General features: G+C 44.9%; 1 protein-coding gene across 11 annotated transcripts in view; it reads left to right on the top strand.

Moving 5' to 3' along the window:
- Positions 1 to 1081: 1081 nt before the first annotated feature.
- Positions 1082 to 21325, top strand: part of LOC143338865 (shisa family member 6) — a 59662-nt gene continuing 39418 nt past the window's right edge. For all 11 annotated transcript variants that reach the window (XM_076759717.1, XM_076759715.1, XM_076759709.1 and 8 more), the window contains exons 1-4: positions 1082 to 1156; positions 1536 to 2457; positions 4249 to 4409; positions 10459 to 10560. In XM_076759717.1, the coding sequence (XP_076615832.1) occupies positions 1931 to 2457; positions 4249 to 4409; positions 10459 to 10560 (790 nt within the window). In that variant the 5' untranslated portion in view covers positions 1082 to 1156; positions 1536 to 1930. The remainder of the gene's footprint in view (positions 1157 to 1535; positions 2458 to 4248; positions 4410 to 10458; positions 10561 to 21325) is intronic.

Here is a 21325-nt window from a genome sequence, read left to right as displayed (position 1 = left end):
GCTCCCTTAAGATTTTTTTCATCCAGGCTCTCTTTCCAGGGTCTTATGACACTCTTTCTCTCCTCTGATATTTACTGGTGCCTCTTTGGCCCACATCATTACAGCCTCCTGCCTGCCAGAAACACTCCCCAGAAACAATGTGCTGTATTCTCATCACGTTGCATGCATTCCCAACCAAGGCAGATAAGTGCGATTTAAGGTCCAGCTCTCACCCTGCAGCTTCCACACACCTCTCTGTAGCTACTGATGTCAAGACACCCTCTGCAGCTTTTGATCAGAAAGCGTTGAGTACAAATCTGGGGTGCAATATAGCTCAGCGCTCTCCAACCGGGAGCCACTGGGAGCGGTTTTTCATCATAGCCGAGCCCTACCTGCAGATTTGGCCTCACATCTGGTTTAGGTGTGCTAATTGGCGAAAGCCTTTCTTTGGAAAGACCTACACATAAATATACATGTCACATCAGCGGCTTTAGCTATTTGTGGCTACAGAAGAGCTGTGTGTAGGAGCATGCTATAGAGCTTTGGTTCATTTCAGTGCAGCAGTGCTGAAACATACTTCACTGGTAATTTAGCCCTATCAGTTCTCCATAATCCCCCAGGTGCCATGGCTTGGCTACAGACCAAAATGGACGACTTTATCTGAATAAAGAGTGTATTAACTGAGGGAGCACAGCCAATTACAGTTTCGTCCTGAAAACGATGCTTGTTTACATGCATGTAGCTGCAACATGATAACAGGCAGCTCAAAAGATCAAGGAATTGTGAATGCAAATAAATATGAGTGTTAAGACGTGCAGAGTGGAGGTGGCTGCAGGAGCCAGCCAGCAACCATGTTCTGTGGACAGAGGTCTGTGCAGCCATTTAATTTAGAAGTGTTAATGCCAATAACCAGGCTTGCTTCTTTGCTTTCTTGGAGGAGGAGGGGGCTGCAATTTGCCGATACTTGGCTGAGTTCTGACGCCAGCACTGAAGTGATGTAAGAGACGGAGGGAGGGAGAAAGCCGAGAAGGAGGAGAGAAGAAGCAGCGAGAGAGAGAGAGAGAGAGAGAGAGAGAGAGAGAGAGAGAGAGAGAGAGAGAGGCTCAGAGCTCTGATATTCTCCTCACTTTCGGAGACCCAGACAGAGAGCAACTCCCCAGCGGGTATCCTAACTGAGGTAGGCTGGCTTTTCACACTCCCACCCTTTGAGTATATGAAGAAAAACAACATAGATGTAGTTCGATTTGAATTTTAGTTGACAGCAATCACAGAAATTGTCCTGTATCCACACTCAGTTGAGTGCAGCGATGGTTAGGGTGTAATGCTTAACATAAAGATAACACATTCATTTGGAAGATACTGGTGCTATGTGGGTGTCGTGTTACCAAGTTGAATGCGTCGTGCAAACTGCAAGAACGACCTCAAATATGATCGTTTTCCACGACTAAAATCTGTCAAGTTGCTTGGACGTGTAGGAGCCTACTAATTAATTAATGACGTGACTGTGACGTGAGGATAATATCTAATGAGCCCACTTGGCTTATGTGTTTCTGCAGCCTAACTTTGACTTGAGCAGAACTGACTGGGTCTCCTGGAATCAGCACCTTGGACAGCGACGCACCGCGGCGCTCACACGCCGCCCAGCCGAGAGAGAGCGCGCAGAGCCCGGGCACCCATCAGCGTCCCTCCCGATCAGGATATGGTGCTCTCCTGCCGCTGATCCCCCGATGGGTCGCAATGGGCTTTAGTTTGTCCATTGCTTGATGATAGCAAAGAAATGCCCTTGACAACAGTTTACACAGAGTTGTATTCAGCATGACGGCGGCACAGGAGACTGAGCGAGAAGGGGAAGACTCGGTGGCGAAACTTACACAAGACTAAAGCCCTGCATGTTGAACCAGAGTTAGTGTCGTTACCAAAACATAAGACTTGAAGACTTCTCCACACTACCATGGGGATAAGGCACCTTTTGTTGCTGCTAATATACCTGGACCCGCTGAGCGTGCTGAGCGCCGCTCCAGGCGGTAAAAAGCCCAAACAGGCGGCCAGGAAGGTTCCCAAAGCCACTGTGGTCCCCACGGTCGTCCCGCAGAAGACGCCGCAGCCGGCCCCCGCCAGCAACCACGACACCTGCCTGGGCTACTACGACGTGAGCGGACAGTATGACAAAATGTTCGAGTGCAACAACACGGACCACCGGTACTGCTGCGGGACGTGTTACCTGCGCTTCTGCTGCGAGTACAAGAAAGACCGACTGGATCAGAAAGCCTGCAAGAACTACCAAACGCCGGTGTGGGTAGTGACGGCCGCCCCGTCGCCGGTCCCCACCGGTGAAACGTACGATCCGAGCATGGATCAGACCAACACGGCGGTCTATATCACCTGTGGGATCATAGCCTTCATCATAGTGTTGGGAGTGTCGGTCAAAGTTGCGTACGACAAAGCTACAGAGCCGCCTCAGGAAATGAATATTCATAGGTGAGTGGGTAGAAGTGCTTCAAATCACATATACTGTGAGAGTGACTTGTGAATGCAAGAAATGTGTTTGCAGCACAAACATGTTCTCTGCTCTGTGTTTTCTTTCAAATGTCCCCTTGGTAAGACAGAAAAAGACTTAAAGTCTCATACTTAGAGCTCGTCATTTGCACCATTAGAAGTATATTCATACTGTCCTCTGATGTAGACAGACATAAAGAACCTTTGCAGACAGGGGTCAAAGGTCAAGACTCATGCCAGAAACAGACTTAGAGTCATGTTGAATGCAGCAGTTTTCAATGCACCCGAATGCAACTTAGAATATTTTTTTTTCTATCTTAATTCAGAGATCAGAGTGTTTTTCCCCTATATCTGAAATAATGAACCAGAAATCAGGCTGGCAATGTGTTTCAATTAATTAACAGATTGTTATCTAAAGCCAAACTGATGAGCACTTTTCAGATCAGATTCTATCAGATTTGTAGCAGATGTTAAATCTGTGTAAGCCTAAAATAATTACGGAGGAGTTGAAAGAGAACTATCACAGTGATTGTGGTGCTCTGGTGTTCATGAAGAGAGAGAGAGAGAGAGAGAGTGAGTGTGTGTGTGTGTGTGTGTGTGTGTGTGTGTGTATGAGTGCATCTGTTATGTGTGGGAGTGAGAAGGATTGATGCCCAACATCGTATATACAATAAACTAGCAAACATCCAGTATAGGATGTTTGCAGATAGAACCTTTCTTGTTTCCATTCAGCTGGAATAAAAACTGCATCTCTAGTGCTTGAATGTGACTATAGCCCAGATAATTGGCTCATGAGGCAACCAAGTCAAGGCGGCCAGCTGTCATCAAAGATCATACTTCATGACTTGCCCCCAGTCTTACCCCCCCCACCCCGACTCCCTGCACATCGGCTGTCTGGTGTGTTCAGGTGGGGGTTTGACAAGACTCTTTAGCAGAGATGGGATACCATGGCCGATGATTGCATCTCACCTCCTCAGCTGGCTCCTACTTCCTCCTGGGGCTTCACCATATGAGAGTTATCATACATGAGTGGACCACATGTTATAGACTGTACCCACATCAGTGAACAAATGCTGACACACATTATTTCCTCAAGATTGAATAGCTTTTCTTTTATTGGATGCATTATTCAACACTTGAGCAATCTTAAGACTGTGAATAATGGATAGTGTTAACGTCGGGGCTGTATCAAGGTCGTGTGACATGCATGCACCGCTGCACATTCAATAAGTAACAGGAGGGGGAGGGGGGCTAAAATATTCATTTAAAAGCAAAGGTTACGTCTGTGATACATTTGTTGTACAAAAGCTTTGAGCTGCTGCAGCGCTGCAAAAGTAATTTGATTTCCTTTTACACAAGCGATGCCAGAAAAAGCAAACAAACACTTTTTGAACTTTCTTTCATCATGATTGCTTCCCCCCCACCCCCCCCGAGGGCTCCATCCTTCCATATGCACCTGGTGCGGTCTGAAAAACATTCAAATTCAACCCAATTAGACGAGATACTCACACATCCAACGTTGTTTCTCTTGCAAATGAACATTCATCATGTTCCCAGACGTAAAAGAAAAAGAAGAAACAGAACAGCCCTGAATTACCCATAATAGCACAACACTGTCTTAACAATTAGCAGCCATTCGGCGTGCAGAAAACAGACGTGCTATCACTTCATTTTTAACTCAGTTCGGCTGCAATGAGAGAGGAAAACTGTACAAGAAGAGAAACATGTTCTTGGTGCAGCCTTAACAGGCGTTCTTGTTTCTTCGGTTTCCAGGGCCCTTGCAGACATCCTGAGGCAGCAGGGGCCCATCCCCATATCGCAATATGACTGTGAGAATTTTGCAGCGATGAACGGCTCACCCAAAGACAACACACCAGTCAGAACCTCATCCAAGAACCACTACACCCCTGTGCACACCTCCAAATCCAACCACGGTAAGAGCTCTTCATCTCTCTCTGCTCAGTGCTCATAGCTTCACAAGGATCCGCTCGTTTATGTGACGTGACTGTTGGGCTGATATAGCTTGAAGGCAGGTTTCAGCAGTTCAGCCCTTTGCAATGTAAAGCGTTTGCGATGCATTCATTATTTCTGTGCAAAAATTCCGCATTCTCCTCCAAAGAGCACCCACTGTGCTCAATCTTTCAACGGTGTAATCTTCAATGTTAACATCCAGTAATCATCCGATTTGAGCAAGAGAGTACGAGGGAGAGAGCAACAGAGAAAAAGAGGGGCCTGATAGTGGAGATAATTACAGGCTGGCAAGGTAGCATGGCCCTGCAGTTTCTGACAGGCTGGAAGCGATGACCTCTCTGTCACTCAGTGGGTGAATCACACGCAGCGCACACGGTGTGATTTAACCCCACGATCCAGAGGAGGGACAGGTAGCGTGGATGGGTAATATGGCTGAAATCTATGCAGGTAGAACAGGAGCCCAGGGGAGGCTGGTCAATGGCGGCAGGTTCTCCAGGCAAGGCAGGTGTGATCAGATCGAGAGAGGCAAAGACATGTAGGGAGATCGGCACAGATGGAAAATAATGAGATATTAGAGGCACAAAGGAGCAGGGAGATGGAAAGAAAACACACGAAGGACATGTAGCCTCAGTGTGGAGGAGAAGTAAACAAATATTTTCACACATTTGGTGTTGATTTTGCAGCTGTTAAATACCTAATATGTGACGCAGGTTACCCATTTATGCTACCTGAATTATTTAAATAAAACCCGTCTTCCATAGCTTCTTCAACAGAGCAATACAATGTGTACAATAGGACTTTCATTGACTCATTACACCCTGTTAGAAAGCTCCAGAAGGCACCTTCTCATTGGCTGTGGAGGCAGGGAAGCATGTGTCTGGGGGAAGACGTCTGCTGGTTATGACAGATCTGTTCTGAAAGCCTAACATCGCAGCACTTGATACAATGCACATGTAGTTGTTTTGGTTGATTTGAGCTACAGGACAGCAAAAATATTTTTGCATCTCTGTCTCTAAATAATAGATGTGCGTACTTCCAGCTTTATTTGGGTTTCCAGTCTCTTGTATGTCATGTAAACTTGGCCTCTTTCTGCCATATCGCCATCTATCAAATACTTACTGGGAACATTCTCTTGCAGCTCAGTGTTCACTGCGACTACAGTCTGCAGTCATTCACTTAGTGTCTTCGCCGCTCAGACTCTGCATTATTCCACTGCTAATGGTCACTGGCTGGCCGTGCAGGGGACACCGCTGATACGTAGCTGCACACGGCAGGCTGCCTTCAGCACGACCTTGTATGCGTTTATGCTCAGTAAAGGTCGGGCTTCACTTTATCTGTCTATCTGACGCTCAAGCTCGGCTGCAGCTATTTTGCCTGCTTGCACACAATCACTGTAACTCAGTCTACCCTAGCCAAGCCCCCCCCCCCCCCATCAGGGACCACAGCAGTCCTGATGGGGTTGGACATGAAAGGCAGTGACAGCCCGGGCGAAAGCGTGGTTAATGTGTGCATATAAATTGGGAGCTCCGCTCGATGCCCTAACAGGCTCCAAGGTGCTGTGGAGAGGGAGCCCACTCACTCTCGCAGAAAATGCATATTCATACGTGCCTAAATGGGCATTTGGCTCGGGGAGGCAGGCCTCTTAAGGAGAGGGTCCTCGGCTGGAGTTGTCGCTGCTAAGAATGGCACTTCACAACCAGAGGCTTTTTGAGACATTTTAAATCAGGTGGAGAGACCTCATAAAGCAAGTGGCTAAAGGGCCCAAGAGGATCCTATCAACTTATGTCAAGAGTGGGAATAACATCCGTTCCTCCTTTGATCCTCAGCAGGCAACGATGCCCAGTTATTCTCAGCAGCAATCACTCTCTTAGCAAAGAATTTCATTTATTCTCCTCAGAGTTTTGTTTAGGCTCAATTCTAAAAATACATGCTGATTTATTTTTTTTTCACATTGGGCCTTGTGTGGTGACATAGCACCCTTGGCGCACTGTAAAACTTCCCTGCATTTTTAGAATGATATATTTCTTTGAAAAAAAAGAAGAAGAAGAAAAAAAAAATGGGCCTAAAGCAAAAACAGTACAGACAGCATAATATGATACCAGTGCAAGTGCTGCTATATTTATTCACATCCACTCTGCATTGTTGTGCGGCTCAGATCCTCTTTTAGGTTGGGGTGTAAACACAGAGCGCCCCACAGCCACAACAAGGAGCAGACCTTGAAAGGCAGGAGCAGATACCTTTACAGGAGTTCGCCTTTGGTTAAAGTAAACAATAACCGCTTCTCTGAGTAATGCAGTTTGGCCCACAGCTCTCTTCAGATGAAGTTGATTTATTTACCACACACCACCGGCAAAGATTTACCTCTTTTTTTTGTTTTTTGAAAAGTGTTGCTTGGTTTCCTCTCTGACATTTTCTTAATGTGCAGAATGATGAAATATAGTTTCCAGGTAGTGCGGAGAGTAGCTGTTTCCTCTGTCTCAGTTTACTCAACAAAAACCAAAAGAAAAAAAAACAATTGCTTTCAAATAGCAGTTCTGAAAAAAAAAAAAAAAAAAAAAAGTAATACAGCAAATTGGATTATGAGTTATGGGGCTACATGTACTGCACCAGAAGAATTAGCAGATGACTGTATTAGAGTGTATGCAGAGGAAAGCCTTCAGCCACTATCTTCTGTGTGTGTGTGCTGGAGCTCCTGTACAATACTGGAAGGACCTGAACAGTCAGTTAATTTAGTCTGAGATGAGCAACCTCCCGAGCTTAAAGGTCAGCTGCTGTGGACAATTAGAGGTCGTGATGATAGAATAACATTTCCAGCTATTTAGCAGCTTTGACATGACCTTCAGATATTTTTAAAGCATGCAGCTGTGTGTGTGTGTGTGTGTGTGTGTGTGTGTGTGTGTGTGTGTGTGGCGGTGTGTGTGTGGGTCTCTCTGAGAGTTACCTAAACAAGAAGTTTTGCCTCAATAACAAAACAGTGATTTAATTACACTAATTATTCGCCAAAAGGCACTTTTATAATCATATTCAGTGAGCCCTGCTGCCCCTACCACTACCACACACATACAGACACACACACCCACCCACCCACCCACCCACACAAAACACCTCCCTCTCCTGCCTGCAACCTCCTCTAATTAATCCTTAAAGTGAGCAGCTATAACATCTCCACTGTGACCTCGCCGGCTCCCCATTGGCCAGATAATCATCACCCACGTGTTAAAAACAACATTTCTATGCTGACTGCATCAACATGTTTAATAGAAGCTTCCTCCTGTGTGCACCTGTGTTAAACCTCAGCATCTGAGAGACCCCACCTAATTGTCTCCTGCCCTAGATCTCATTATTGCCCCTTATTATACAGCTGGACCTTTGGCTCCCTGAGTGTAGGTGTGTGTGTGTGTGTGCGTGAGGAGGTTTCAGGTGTGGAGGCAGGGATCCATCAGCATCTCTTTCCAGTACCGTTACCAGTTAATTATGGACCAGTGTGAATCCTGACTTACTGCACTGCACCATTAGCTTCATGAGAGGGCAGGGCCAGGGTTAAAAGAAAAGGGGCATGTATTTGCCAGAATGGCATTTAAAAAGCTCACTTTTCAGCCCTCAGTGTGCATCTCAGCCCGAGAGAGCCCGAGAGACAGATAAAGATACGAAGATACGTGATGCCAAGCTCCAGCTGAACAACTTTATCGAGATGATGTACACAGCTCCATGTCCACTCCAGCAGATCGGCATCTGATAATGCTATAAAATCAGTATACCATGTAAATTACCCCTGCCCGGCTGTGTTAAAGCTTAATCGACCTTGGAGTCAGATAACCTCCCTGTTGACAGCCACACAGCACCACATCCAGCTCGGTTCATGGTATAATTATCTTATTATTCACATTTTTCCACTCTCAGAGGTAATTCAGAGGTGTAGATGTCCAGTGAAGAAGTCTGATTAAAAAAGTATTATCATATGAATCCTCAGTGCCTGCCAGCTCCGGCGCCAGTTCATTTCAATGGCACATGGTAAAGGTGAAAGTCACGATTTTCTTTGTATCAAGGACGATAAATTCATAATGCGTAGCCTTCCCCCTGCAGGCTCTTCATGCTACCTCACCTTAATGAGCTGGGAATGGGAGCAGGAGGAAAGGAGGGGATTGCTTTTGAAGGGTCTTTCAGATTCAAGGGTTGTCGCAGTGGCTCGTGGAGTGGCCTACCAATGGCAAAGATGACAAAAGAAGACAACAATAACGGCTGCGTGTCACACAGACTCGCTGGTGTAATGGAATGGGAAAATAACCTCAGTGGATTCTCTATCTGCAGCCATGAGAGCAGCGCTGGGAGAGGTGTGATTGAGTTCAAAGTGCAGCGGTATGTGGGTGGTTGGAACATATCGCTTTTTTTTTTTTTTTTTTCTGCTGAGGATCGTGGCTGTAGGCTTGTTTGTGTGGTTCACGTTTCCACCGTTTCCCATCTATGTGTGCCTGAGGGAACGAGACCACGGGGAAGTTCCCTATTTGACACCATGAAAAAGACACAAGTGGGGCCACTGAGAACATGATGGAAAAGCCCAAACACAATTTTCTCATTTTAGACAGGTGCCCTGGTGAACTTTATCATGTTATTTTAGCCTAGTGATCCCCAGCCTTTGTGATTTATGGCCCCTTAAAGGTGAATTTCTGCAGTTAGAGCTGAAACGATTGGCTGATTGGTATGCATATCTTCACTAGCACTGAGTATGTGCAGTACATACATACATACATATAATCTCAGCTCTGATTGGGAAACTGTTTTGCAGTATTTCCACTATGCTGGTGCACGACAGTGATTCATTCAGCAAGTGAGATGTGTTTCCATGCGTCATTTTTATTATTCAAGTCTCGGAAGCCTGTAAATCATCGAGTATTGGGAAGCAGCTGACCGTGACGCTCAGCTGTTCCTCCGTGTTGTCTGAAGTTTGACGTAGCTGAAGTAGAAAAACAACCGCTGCCTCCATTTCATCAAGACAAGCGCAACTGGTTGTCTCTAAGGTGTGGCTCCAGTGTGTCAGAGGACGTCTGAATGAAGCTGAACCTCTCTCAGCTGCCACTCGTGATGGTGGAAGTCTAAAAAGATGTTCAGTCATCGGTCTTAGTTACATATTTTTTAGATTTCAGACAGCTGTTGGATTGTTTTAAAGCGCCATTTTGGTCGTTTTTAGGATGAAATTGTGTACATGATTAGGTTGTAAAATGTTCATTATGAAATAATAATCACATTTCAGTTTAATTCTGATTTTTTTGGCTTTACTTTTGTTTCTAAGCCATTGTTATTGCTGCACACCTTGGCAAGGACACTCTTGAACAGATGCTTAAGTTCAGGGAGGCTAACAAAAGTTAGACAAACTCTACATCCCCAGTGTGTAACGCACGTTAGAAGTTTGTAGTCCTGATGACATCACTATGACATCATCAGGATTTTCTCCCAGACTTGGCGAAGCTCCTCCAGAGCCTCAGATATAAAACAGCTATTTTGACAGGCCGACTGCTACGTGTGACTCGCAGACTGACCTCGATGTGTAAAATTGTTGGATTACAATGTGGAAATATCAACTTGTCAATATGACTTATTTTCTCCCTGTTTTATCCGAAGAATTTTTAGAGGACTGACGAGCTATAAACCATCCAGCGATTCATGAGGTTAGAAAGTCAAATGTTAGAAGTGTATGGGAAAACAGAAAATATTTTTGCCTGGCATAAATGTTTGTTTTTTTTCTGATTTTATGCTCTGGTAGTCTTCTTATGACCCTTCTGATTTCTCTGACGAAACACTGTTTTAGTTGTTGCTTTTCATGAACTGATCAGAATACTAATGCTTTCTGTGTATGTCTGTGTCTGTGTGTGTGTGTGTGTGTGTGTGTGTGTGTGTGTGTGTGTGTGTGTGTGCATCCACATAAATGTTTGTATTTGAACTGTTCCTCATGGTGGCCCTGCATGCCTGCCTCCACGTGTGTGTGCGTGCACGTGTGTGTGTCTGTGTGCGTTGCAGGTCTCCACTATGGAAAGGAGAGCGTCCGCAGCAGTGGAGGTGCTGAACTTCACAACTTCATCTCCTCTGGTTTTGTGACATTGGGTCGAGGCCATCCTAAAGGTAAAGTACCTTTTCATTCCGTCTTCTCTTCTCTTCTCTCACACAGGAGATTGAATGACCTGTTACCACATCTAGGAACACTGCGCTATATACCTGCTGAATGCTAAAGCGACCCACGTAATGTTCCACCGGTGATCAACAACAAGACACAGATGGAGGTGAAACAGTTACCAGATTCAATTTCCCTCCCAAGCAATTCACATGAACTCCTGCCTCTGCTTTTTTTTTGCAATTAAACACAAGCAAACACACACTTAGTGCTGTTGATAGGTGGGGAAGGTGACTCCGAGCTCACGCACACGCATTCCATGACACACACGTGCACACACAGCCATTAGTCAGGGGCCAGAGTTTTCCCATGGGTAATACGCTGATTAGTATGCAGCCATGTTGGCCGAGCTCTTGTGATTTATTTCCATCCATTTTAGCTCCACAAACTAGACCCTGTGTGTGTGTGTGAGTGTGTGTGTGTGAGTGTGTGTCACCTCGCGGGGGTTGCGAGGCGAGCTCCTTCACCTGATACTGCTATCGAATGTTTAATTGAATGTGTTTGTGCCAGAGCGAGAACGCTTGTAATCTTTCATAGCGGCTGACTGCTTTAGTAAAAATCTACATGATTTAAATGTAATCTGGTTCCACTGCTGCGTATGTCTTCCCACTCTTCCTCTTTGCTCTCAAATCCCGCTGATTTCCTGTTCATCATCCTAATTACAGCAGCTGATGACCTGTCGCCGCTTTAATAAATACCAGTTCAGATTTATGTGTCGCTCGGCAGGCGTGTGTGTGGCTTTTCCACCAGCAGAAACTCATCTTTTTATTTTTCAGTGGCATGGCTTTGTTTCCAAACTGCAGGGGCCTAGACGCTTCTCTCTACTTTTATTTCTAATGAGGAACCATCATATTCATGTTTACATGAAATTAGCTGTTTTTCTCCTTACTTTTTGCTTCGTTTGTTTTCATCCCCAGAGGGGGTCCATTTCACAATGGTATTCATAGTCAGCTAGAAAAAAAAAAAAAAAAAAAAACCTCTGCTGATATTCTCTGCAGCCCCCCGCCCGCCCCACCCCACCCCACCCGCCCTGCATCACTACCAGAGATGAGTAATATGAAAAAAATGATTAGGCTTTATGAATCCTGATATTTTTAAATAGATTTTCTCCTCTGCACAAATATCGCAGCAGCATCACTCCGGCATCTCCGGCTATGCACATCACAACAACAGCATGGGGTATGGTTCAGCGTGCAGCATCTGTGCAGTCAAATAGGTGTTTTTTTGTTTTTTTGTTTTTTGCAGCGGGTAGCCTTTGATTTCTCTGCTGCACAAACAAATGAAACGTGAGACTGAGACTGAGGTCTGCTGACGCTAAAATGTAGCACAGAAAAAGTACGTGAAGCACACACGAGAGCCTCAGTTCTTAAACAGCATCCCCCTCTCCAACGTCTGTGTTTGACTGTCTTGTGCCCAGAGGCAGGTATTACTGTGGACTGAATCCTAAAATCAATGAAATACTGGTCTGAAGTTTGGTTTGGGTATTGTTGCTGCTTGGTATTATCTTTAGCGTTTCACCAGTGTACAATCACTTCAGGGTGGTGGAGGGAAACGGTTTAACCAAGCCTCCCCCGCTCTCTCATAGTCTCTTTACAAGCACTCTTCATATCCACAAAAGCAGAGTGGCCTCAGCTACATAATACACTACTTCTCTCTTTGACTGATTGAAGGATGTAAATTGCTTGTACCCACGGTATATTCAGTGTTTTTGACAACACACAGTCATATCTCTTTCCATTTTAATGATTCGCAAATAGTCAGTAAATCACTTGATCCTTCGCTTGACCCAGCGCTGAATTTATCTAAAATCCGTGGATGCTTTTTAACATCCAGAGGGGAGAACCTGTGGGCTGATGTGAACTCGCAGTGATGAGATGGAGTCACGTTGAGGTTAAAAGCAAGTAAACAGTCCGGTTGAATTTAAATCATACCGACCGTCATTATTTCTGAAGAGGTTTGCACAGCTTGGTTTGCTCTGGCTGAGAGAAACAAGGCTGGAAAAAAAAAAAGAACGCAAATAGATATTCACCGGTCAGTCAGTGGAAAAATTCTGTTTCCACATGAACCTGGAAACAGATGTTGCCTTCTTTTCTGCATCTCAGTAGTTTGCTTTTTTTTTTTTTTTTTGGATATGTAGGTTTTTTGACATATTAACAGAGCAAAGTGTAGGAGTCAGTCCTCTGGCTTGGGTATGACTTTCCTTACATTGCTTAATTATACAGGCAGATAGTGTGTTTGGTTGTTAATTATATGGCAAGCTGTGTGTGTGTGTTTGTGTGTGTGTGTGTGTGTGTGTGTGTGTGTGTGTTGCAGCGCAGCCCTTGGGGAGGAGATGTGAGGTCAGAGCAGCTGGATGCTTCACATCTGTGTGGCGGGGTACAAAACCCTGTGCTGAACTCTAAATGAGATCTGCCATGAGCGCTGGGGTGGGAAACTAAACCCCAGCCTCTCGCGCTGCAGTCCAAGAGGTCGTTTGTTGCAATATACCTTTCTAGTGAGCCGACCTTCCCCTCAGCTTACCCTGTGCAATTCTACTTCAGTTAGTGCTGCCCTACATTTCCCAAAATGCCTTTCAGCAACCTTTAGGGAAAGGGTCATAAACTTGTTGTTGCCATCTGTAGGGAACACAGAGTTTTCATCTGTGTTCTAATGTCATACCGCGTACTTATTGTGAACAGGTTTTGAATGAGTTGTGTGTTCACGCTGGAAAAGCGGCAAAACGAGGCGTTTATTGTGAAGCAGCTGTAGGAAATTCTATGTATCTGTCAGCGAGATTAGTGGGGCTTTGTTAGCCGTGTGGGACGACAGAAAAGGAAACAACCACAGTGAGCTGGTACACGAGGAGCTGCAGGTTTTATCGCAGTTTATGAGAACCAACATGTCACCTTTTCCTATGGAAAAGCATAGGCTTTGCGAGCACGACTGGAGCGATTGTGTTTGTGTTTGGCTGTGTTTGCTCTCAGCTTGAAATGGCACAGGCATGCTGCACCTATCGAAAACAGCGTAAGCATACATGAAAAGCGATGCTTGATTCCTGAGTGTGTTTTTGATGCGCGCCGTTCTCCCACAATGCTGTGCACATAGAACAAGAGGAGCTGCGCATATTAATGCCGTTAATGCATCACTATTTACTATGTAGCTCGCTACATGGTGTATGTCTTGTTGTCCAAATGCCTAGTAAGAATTATTAGACCCGTTGGTGGGTCCAATTGCATGTGCAAACAGGAATTTCACATGCTTTTTAAAAATGCAACCGCTTAAGAAGAAGTCAGCATGAATAATGGCTGTAAATTAGCAGTCAGTGCTGTTGTAGCATGCAGAATGAATGATCAGTTTGTGCAACATGGACCAGGGAGGAGACCAAGACACATAGGAAATGAGAGAGAGAGAGAGAGAGAGAGAGAGAGAGAGAGAGAGAGAGAGACCTTCTTTCCATTTCATTCTCATGCACACAGTGTCTTTATAGTTCACTTCACGCCAGCTTACAGAGCAGAGCGGGGTGACATTTCTTCGTCCCAGCAGTCAAACCACCAGCAGAGACGAGCTTTTCGTGTAAGAGCCTTTAATTTTTCGCAGTTTCGTGACTCCCTCTGCAGCCTTCTGCCCCTGTATGGAGCGAGGTGTAGTGTTAAGGTGGGTGGCCATCTGTTCCCTGCATGAGCTCCCTTTGCTCAAAGTCCCAGGTTTGTCTCAACAGTGATGAACAGCAGAAATGCTGGCAGCAGAGGTGGTTTGGATTGGGGATTTGGGACTTGAACGCTTTGTTCTTTCTTTTTCTTTCCTTTGGGGGAAGATTTGATGACACAAACACACAGGCTCACTTTTGTTTGTTACTTATGTGTTTCAAAATTCCTTCAAATTCTCAACTCCCGCTGAGCGTTTTCCCAGAGTGACAATCTTTTAGTAATGCTACACTTTATTTAGCATGCACAGCTGCTTACCTTGCCCCTGTCCCCTCAGCCATCTGTCCAGATCGATGCACCGCCTCGCAGATTCCTCTGCTCCTGTGTATTCTGTTGTCCTCTTGTCCAAAATTAGGAGGCAGCAAGGTTGAGGCTTCTGTCAAACTGAGCCAAACTAATGAGGATGCTCACTGATCTGTTGTGTGTGTGTGTGCTGCTGTCAGATGGGACTGCACTGTTACACTGCCTTGGGTGTAAAAACTGCAGAACTCAGTTTGAAGCTTCAGAGTCGCCAGTAATTGTATAAAAGTTCTCTGGAAACATAATCTCAGAAGATAGATAAGAGGGAGCCGGAGCAACTTTTGCTTGTATGCTGGTCGTGGTGATTCAACGCTACACCACATCATCGCTTCTGGCCTACGCAGACTGAAGCCCAATCGCAGGCTTATATTAATTGTTCTTGTCACAGAAGAACTGCGGTGTACTTTTCTATTCACTCACTGTCACCGACTAAAACCCTGCACTGTAAATCACTGTCACGTTGTCGCACATATTTTTCTGTGCCGGAGCGGCTTTGAGAGGAGAAAAGCTCAGCGTGCAGCCGCTTCAGATTGAGAATCCCTGCCATTGATGTGGCTAGATTACAACTTTAACACCTTGATTGGAATTTTCTGCCTTCGTCAGGAGAGTGGATTGACAGCCAGCATGCTAATTTGATATTGTATAAAAAATGCAGCTTGCCAGCTGTTATTGGTTGAATGCGCCCATTTTAATTATTTTTCCATATGTCAGTCTTGTTGATATGAAACGCAGCCAAGCCACAGCATCCCGAGAAGTGATTACTTCAGACAAAGCCTCCATCCTTGACTTAGCGTGTGCCATACTTCATTACCTTGCTAAGCCCAACTTTTAATTCTGCCCTGTGGAGGAAGTCAAATTGGTTTTCATGGCAGGCAATTATTGTTTTTATGAATATGATGTGCCTGGAATGGTGGATATGGTGATGTAGCAGCAGAATTAGTGGGGGATGTTATCACAGAACTTTTATTTACAATGCAATTTCAGCACATTAACGAGTGCAAGAGTCACTAATTGGCGTGCCCTGCATGGAGCAAGTTGTACCGTACAACAATGCAGTATTAAGAGACTGTAGGGTCTATCGAGGGAAAAGACTTTGAGGAGAAAAAGAATCGGACAAAGCAAACACCAATCATTTGGTTCTGCTGTTACAGACGAACAGATGTTTGCCTCTAATGTGTCCTTTTTGTTTACCTTTTGTGAAGAACTTGATGACAGGGTATAAAAGCCCCTCTCTGCGTTTCAGTACGTCCCTCTGATTGTGAAACAATCATCTCCCGTTCCTCCGAATGAATTAGAAGCCGTGGAACAACAAGCCCACAGGCAGTATCATCATTTCCAGCCCGTGTAATCAACACTCCAGGCTGATGAGGCAGAAGATGAAAACATCCGCCCGTGAAAACCTTTGGTGTTGTTTAAGGTACACGAGGAAAAATAAGCCCAGACAGGAACTGATTCATACGGTGACCACAAAAAATCTCTGACGCATCATCGAGCCAGAGATGGGAAATGAGATCGCTGATACAAAATGCACATTATCGAACAAATCAAACAGCGTGACAGTCACTCACTTCAACCCTCTGTCCGGTTTGTCGGCAGCTACTAACTCAGTGATGGTATGTGCATTTTTGCCGGGCTGTCTGTGAGGCGGTGCATCGGTTTTTTAGACTTGCAAAGGCATTTTAGCCTCCTCTTTGGACAAATATCAATGAAGTAAAACCACAGTATACATGGTAGTAAGTTGCATCAAAATGATTTATTCAATTCTGTCTATTTAAGAGTCTGGAGGGACAGCTACAGGGGTCAAATAACAGATGGAGGCTGTGCTCGTAAACTGATGCTACACTGTGCTTTAATGCTGCAATAATCAATATATACAGAAAAATGTGCTTTCTGTAATGCTAGAGGGGTCACAGGTAGTGATGACTCAGCTCTCCCGAGTGTCTTTCAGCTCATGTTTTGGTTTTGCCTCCTGCAGCTTTACAGCTTTAGTTCACTCTCACTGTCATTGACTTCAGCTCTTTTCAGTACACTACCTGCCCAGCAAACAGCCAAACAGAAAGAAAGTTGACGCAGTTACATCACTGGTGGCTAAGATTTGCGTTTTCATGAAGATTGTTAAAATGACTACAATAATATTTACTATTTTTGCTCCATTGTGTCGGGGCTGCGTCTTCATTATCGCAGAACACACCAGCAACACATTTCAAACAGAGTTGGTTGGAACTTTGCTGGGCCAGCAGCTAAAGACAATTCTGTGATAGAGACTAATCTATCAGCTGATTTATGTGTCGGTGGCAGAGTGGACGTCAACACATTCATACTGACAGTGAATGCGGGGATGTTTGTGTTCATCACGGTCAGCAGTCGCCCACTCCAGCGGAGAAATGCACTGCAGCCGGATGATTGTGAAAGCATTCATTCTGTAAAACATCAGTGTGTAAGCGGCTATGACGCCAACTTTAGTCCCTCCTGCGCGGTATGAATGTGAAAGGGCTGTGTTTTGCACCCCTTCATGTGCTAGCTGATGATTATACATGAACAATTCATGAATTCTTGCATTGTAATCAGATGAAATACACCATTTAATAAAAGTCAATGGCACTCATGAAATTACAAAAGTGGTGTTTTGGCCAGGAAACTCGCACAGAGTGTGTGTTTTTAGACAAAATGAAGGGACTTCACAAAGAGAAATTACAGTGAAAGTGACTTCATGTAGCAGAGGCTTGCAGATTTTGGTCTTTTTCCTTTTCGAGTTTACTGTTCGAGCAGTTGATGACAGCACAGCTCAGTAAGAGTGGGTTGAGTTACTTACAAGTGAAAAGACATCAAGCCATCTATTAAAACCGAACTGAATTTTGTTGAAAAGTTCAAGTTTTTTCACGTTCTAACCTTTGTCTCAGTGGCATTTCACGGATTATATTTTCAGTGTGTACCAGGTGTTACAGGATCTACTGGACACATTTTCCAGCAAAAGCCATAAAAACACACCTAAAATCCTTTATTCTGTCCTCAACCCAGATTAGTCCATAGAGATGGAAACCTTACATAGTGTGGATGTCCTTACCTTTGGCTTCTTTATGTTTGCATGAATACCAATGAAAGGTTTGTTTCTCTCATAATATTTGCAAATGTTTATTGAGGGTCACATTTGATTATATTCCAGAAAAAGCGCATTCATTATGTTCATGAAGTTGTCGAGCTCTCAATGCCGCTGCAGCGTAGCCTCCGCAGATCGCTTTACACATCATAGCAGTCCCTAAAAAGCCTCGCATAAGATTACATCCTCTTAAAATGTATGTTTGCCCTCCTTGTGGCGATAAGTTCAGAGTTAAATCTTAATCACCGGTTGCTCTTTTCTTCCCTCACAGACGAAACGTTCTCCTAAAAACACTTTGAAACCAGGTCCCACTTCAGGGACCAATCTGTACCCCCAAATCACTTCCAGGGCCTGAAAATCCAGCAAGGCTGCTCACTTTTTTGCTCGCCGGCTGTGCTTGATTGACAGCGCGCTCCTATTGGGCACAAGAGCACCCGCTCATACAAATTGACGGTCAGTTTCAGGGGAGGTGGCACGGCTGACCTGCTGGCTAAGCACTCTGCGGAATAACCAATAAAAAAGTGTTAATAAGGTCCTGGAGAGAGCAGGGCCAGGGCTGTGGCACTCATTAGTAGAAAGAGAGATCAAGACAGATTTCTCCTGCACACAATGCAGAGAGGTGACCGGACATCTCTGTCCATGGCTCTGTCTCTGGAGCTTCGTCCACTGAATATGCAGGAGATTCCAGGATCGGGCCAGAGGTGAGCTACTGTGCTACTGTATGTAAAAGCAGACAGGAGCAGTATATTTCACTGGTAAACACACTGTCTGCTCAGCTGGGTGTTAACAGGTTGTGACTCCCTGGTTTATCATTCACTGGTCCCCCCCCCCCCCCCGTTTCCATGACCCAATAGCGATCCTTAGCGTCCTTTAGCCGAGGACTGAATTAGCATCTCTGGGTGTTCAGAAATGAACACAAATGAGAAAAACACCTCGTAGCGTTTTCCCAAATGCCACCACAACTCAAATATGTTGAGGTCAGTGAATGACAAGCCACCCTACAATTCCTGACAAGACTCTGTGGTATCCTGAGGAACAATAGCACTTCCAGATACACTGCAGTCAATTACAGTGATGTGAGATGCGGGCGCAGACAGAGGAAATGACAGTTGGGAGACAGCTCTCTTATCATTGTCCTTCTGTTGTGGCCACTTTGAAACAAGTGGAGCTATTTGTCTGGCAGCGAGGTATGCTGGAGGGAAGAGAAAGAAGACTTTTATCTCGCAGAGAGACGAGAAAGGGGGGAATATGCAAGGAATGTAGCACAGACAGAATATCTGAGTGGTAAAAAGCGAGCGGGCTAAACAAGAAAAGGGATTTTGAGAGCAGGAGTTTGGCAGGTAAAATGGCAGGAGAAGAGATAGAGAGTCCTTGCAGGCAGGTAGTCGGGGACAATGGGCTGACAAGGCTGCTGTGATGTTTGCTCGTGCACGGTAGCGTACTCTTAATGTGCAGCATCAATCAAGATGCTGCCCACCGCGCAGCATGGCAACTTTTATTGCCGCTCATTAAAGTAAGTGCAGATATTTTATGCATCAGTTGGAATGCAAGGACTTTTTCATGCTAATTTCCTTCCTTTAGATTCGTTATTCATCATCTTTGATCAACGGGGTCCTGTACACAAATAAAGTGGAGTGGAGGCTTGCGCGCCTGATGAATCTGGAATCCGCCATGTGCTGAAGCATCACATCTGTGGATTGCCTCCGCTGCTTAACTTTATTTAGCAAACTCAGGAGTTTTATATATGTTTAATGAAACGGTAATATATTAAATCCTCTTTCAGTTGTTTCACAAGGCCTTTCTTTCAAATGAAAGAAGTGTTACGTTAACTTATTTTTCCAAGGGGGTATTTATCATCCTTTAACAAATAGAGTCTGGGAATCAGGGTTTCTGTCCTCCAACTCTTGCCCTGGGAGCGATTCCCCGATGAAAAGAACATTTAACGACTTTAAATCCACACCTCCTTTGCTCCCTGCTTCCCCACCTTCACCCCCACTTCTGCAGGTCCATCCTAGACTGATAAGATTACTTGAAATGCCACGGCTGCTCTGAAATAAAATGAACTTGTGAACTTTGCCCCAAATATCTATCCTGGAGGACCATTTTGCCTCCCTAGTGAACGTGTTAGCAGATGAAAGGAGGTTGGCATGAGCAGTTGAATTGTGTTTTGGGTCTGGTCCCAGTCTTTGAATTTCAAGCTTCTCCACGCTAGGGCTTTCTCGTCTTCTTCTTCTTCCTCTTCTTCTTCTTCTTCTGCATTACGGCGCTCGCGATGGGAATTGAATCCAATGTTTCGTTTAAATTGATTTTTTATGACCGAATGTGAGCAGTGAACACTCTCTCTCATTACAGACATGGGCGCAGATCTGAGAGCTGTTAATCCACTGCTAAAAGCAGTGTGTCAAGCTTTTGAATCAAACCCCCTTTTTCTTTCAACCCATCCTTTATAAGATGCCTCTCAGTCCTGACTATATAATCATTTATCAACAATTATTACACTACGGCAGTTGTTTGGATTTTTGTTTTCTCTGAATGCATATAACCTGGTAATCAACCATCGCCCCCCCACCCACCTACCCACCAGCTGAGAAGCCAGCATAAGGAACTCGAAGGCAGCTAAGCCTGAAACCGGAGGGATAGAGTGTGTTAAGTGAACAACAGCAGAGTGCTGTTTACCAAAGATTTGGCAACACAAACACCAAAAATAGTCTGCCCAAGCTGTTTATCATATTGAAAAGCATGACACTGTGTATTGAACAGCAACGTCCTTCTCAGGGACGCTTTGAGTGATAAAACAGCCAGTATAAACAGTCATGCTACGAGCGTTGTGAGGATACTTCTTAGTGTTTTGGAAAGGGCTGGTAAAAGACTGATCTTGGCTCTGCCACGCTGACCTCAAGCAGCTTTATACCCACCTCCCTGCAAGGCAAGCTCCCGCTCTCATCTGTAATCTATTATTCATAACGAAGAGGCAGAGACGAAGACTGGGAAAGGCAGATAACTTGGTCGCTTTTTCCTCCATCCACCCCCACCCCCATATTACTATTATCCAGAGGCCATTGTGTGGGAAAACAAATGGAACGATTGCCTTTTGTTGTATCGGAGGGGGGAGAATTTTGTATTCTGTGCAGAATTTGAATGTGGACTTGCTATTCAGAGCACACAAGCTACGACTGCCAGTTGCATTGTGCAAATAATGATGCATGGGAGGGATCAAATTAAAATTTATCAGCTCTGGGTTGGGATCCATCTCCAAATCTATTTCCAGCAGATGAAAAATTGAAAAGGCAAAGGGGAGCGCGTGTTTTGAGTCTGGTGTTAATTTGCTCCGTCACTCCTTCTTGTTTTTTGATCAATTCTGGCCAAATGTTAAGTCGGTAGTGAGTCTGTTGGGGCAGATGTAGTGTTTTTAATATTGATTCCATCTCTTCAGTGAAGGCATGCACTTTTTAAATGCTTTATTTGACTCTGTCAAGAGTTACCTTCACCTAAACCATAACGAGCACATGCGCTGACCCTTGCTAAACCCTGACTACCTCACTTTGTGGGCACTACTTTTTTGTCTCCAGATGAGAGATGAGTCCCCACAACATAGCTGTTGGAACAGATATTTGTCCGCACAATGTGAGAAATACA

This window comes from Chaetodon auriga, chromosome 20, assembly GCF_051107435.1.
Source record: "Chaetodon auriga isolate fChaAug3 chromosome 20, fChaAug3.hap1, whole genome shotgun sequence".
In the NCBI taxonomy this organism is placed as follows: domain Eukaryota; kingdom Metazoa; phylum Chordata; class Actinopteri; order Chaetodontiformes; family Chaetodontidae; genus Chaetodon; species Chaetodon auriga.
The sequence above is the reverse complement of the archived record's forward strand: the minus strand, read 5'-3'. Positions and strand labels throughout refer to the sequence as shown.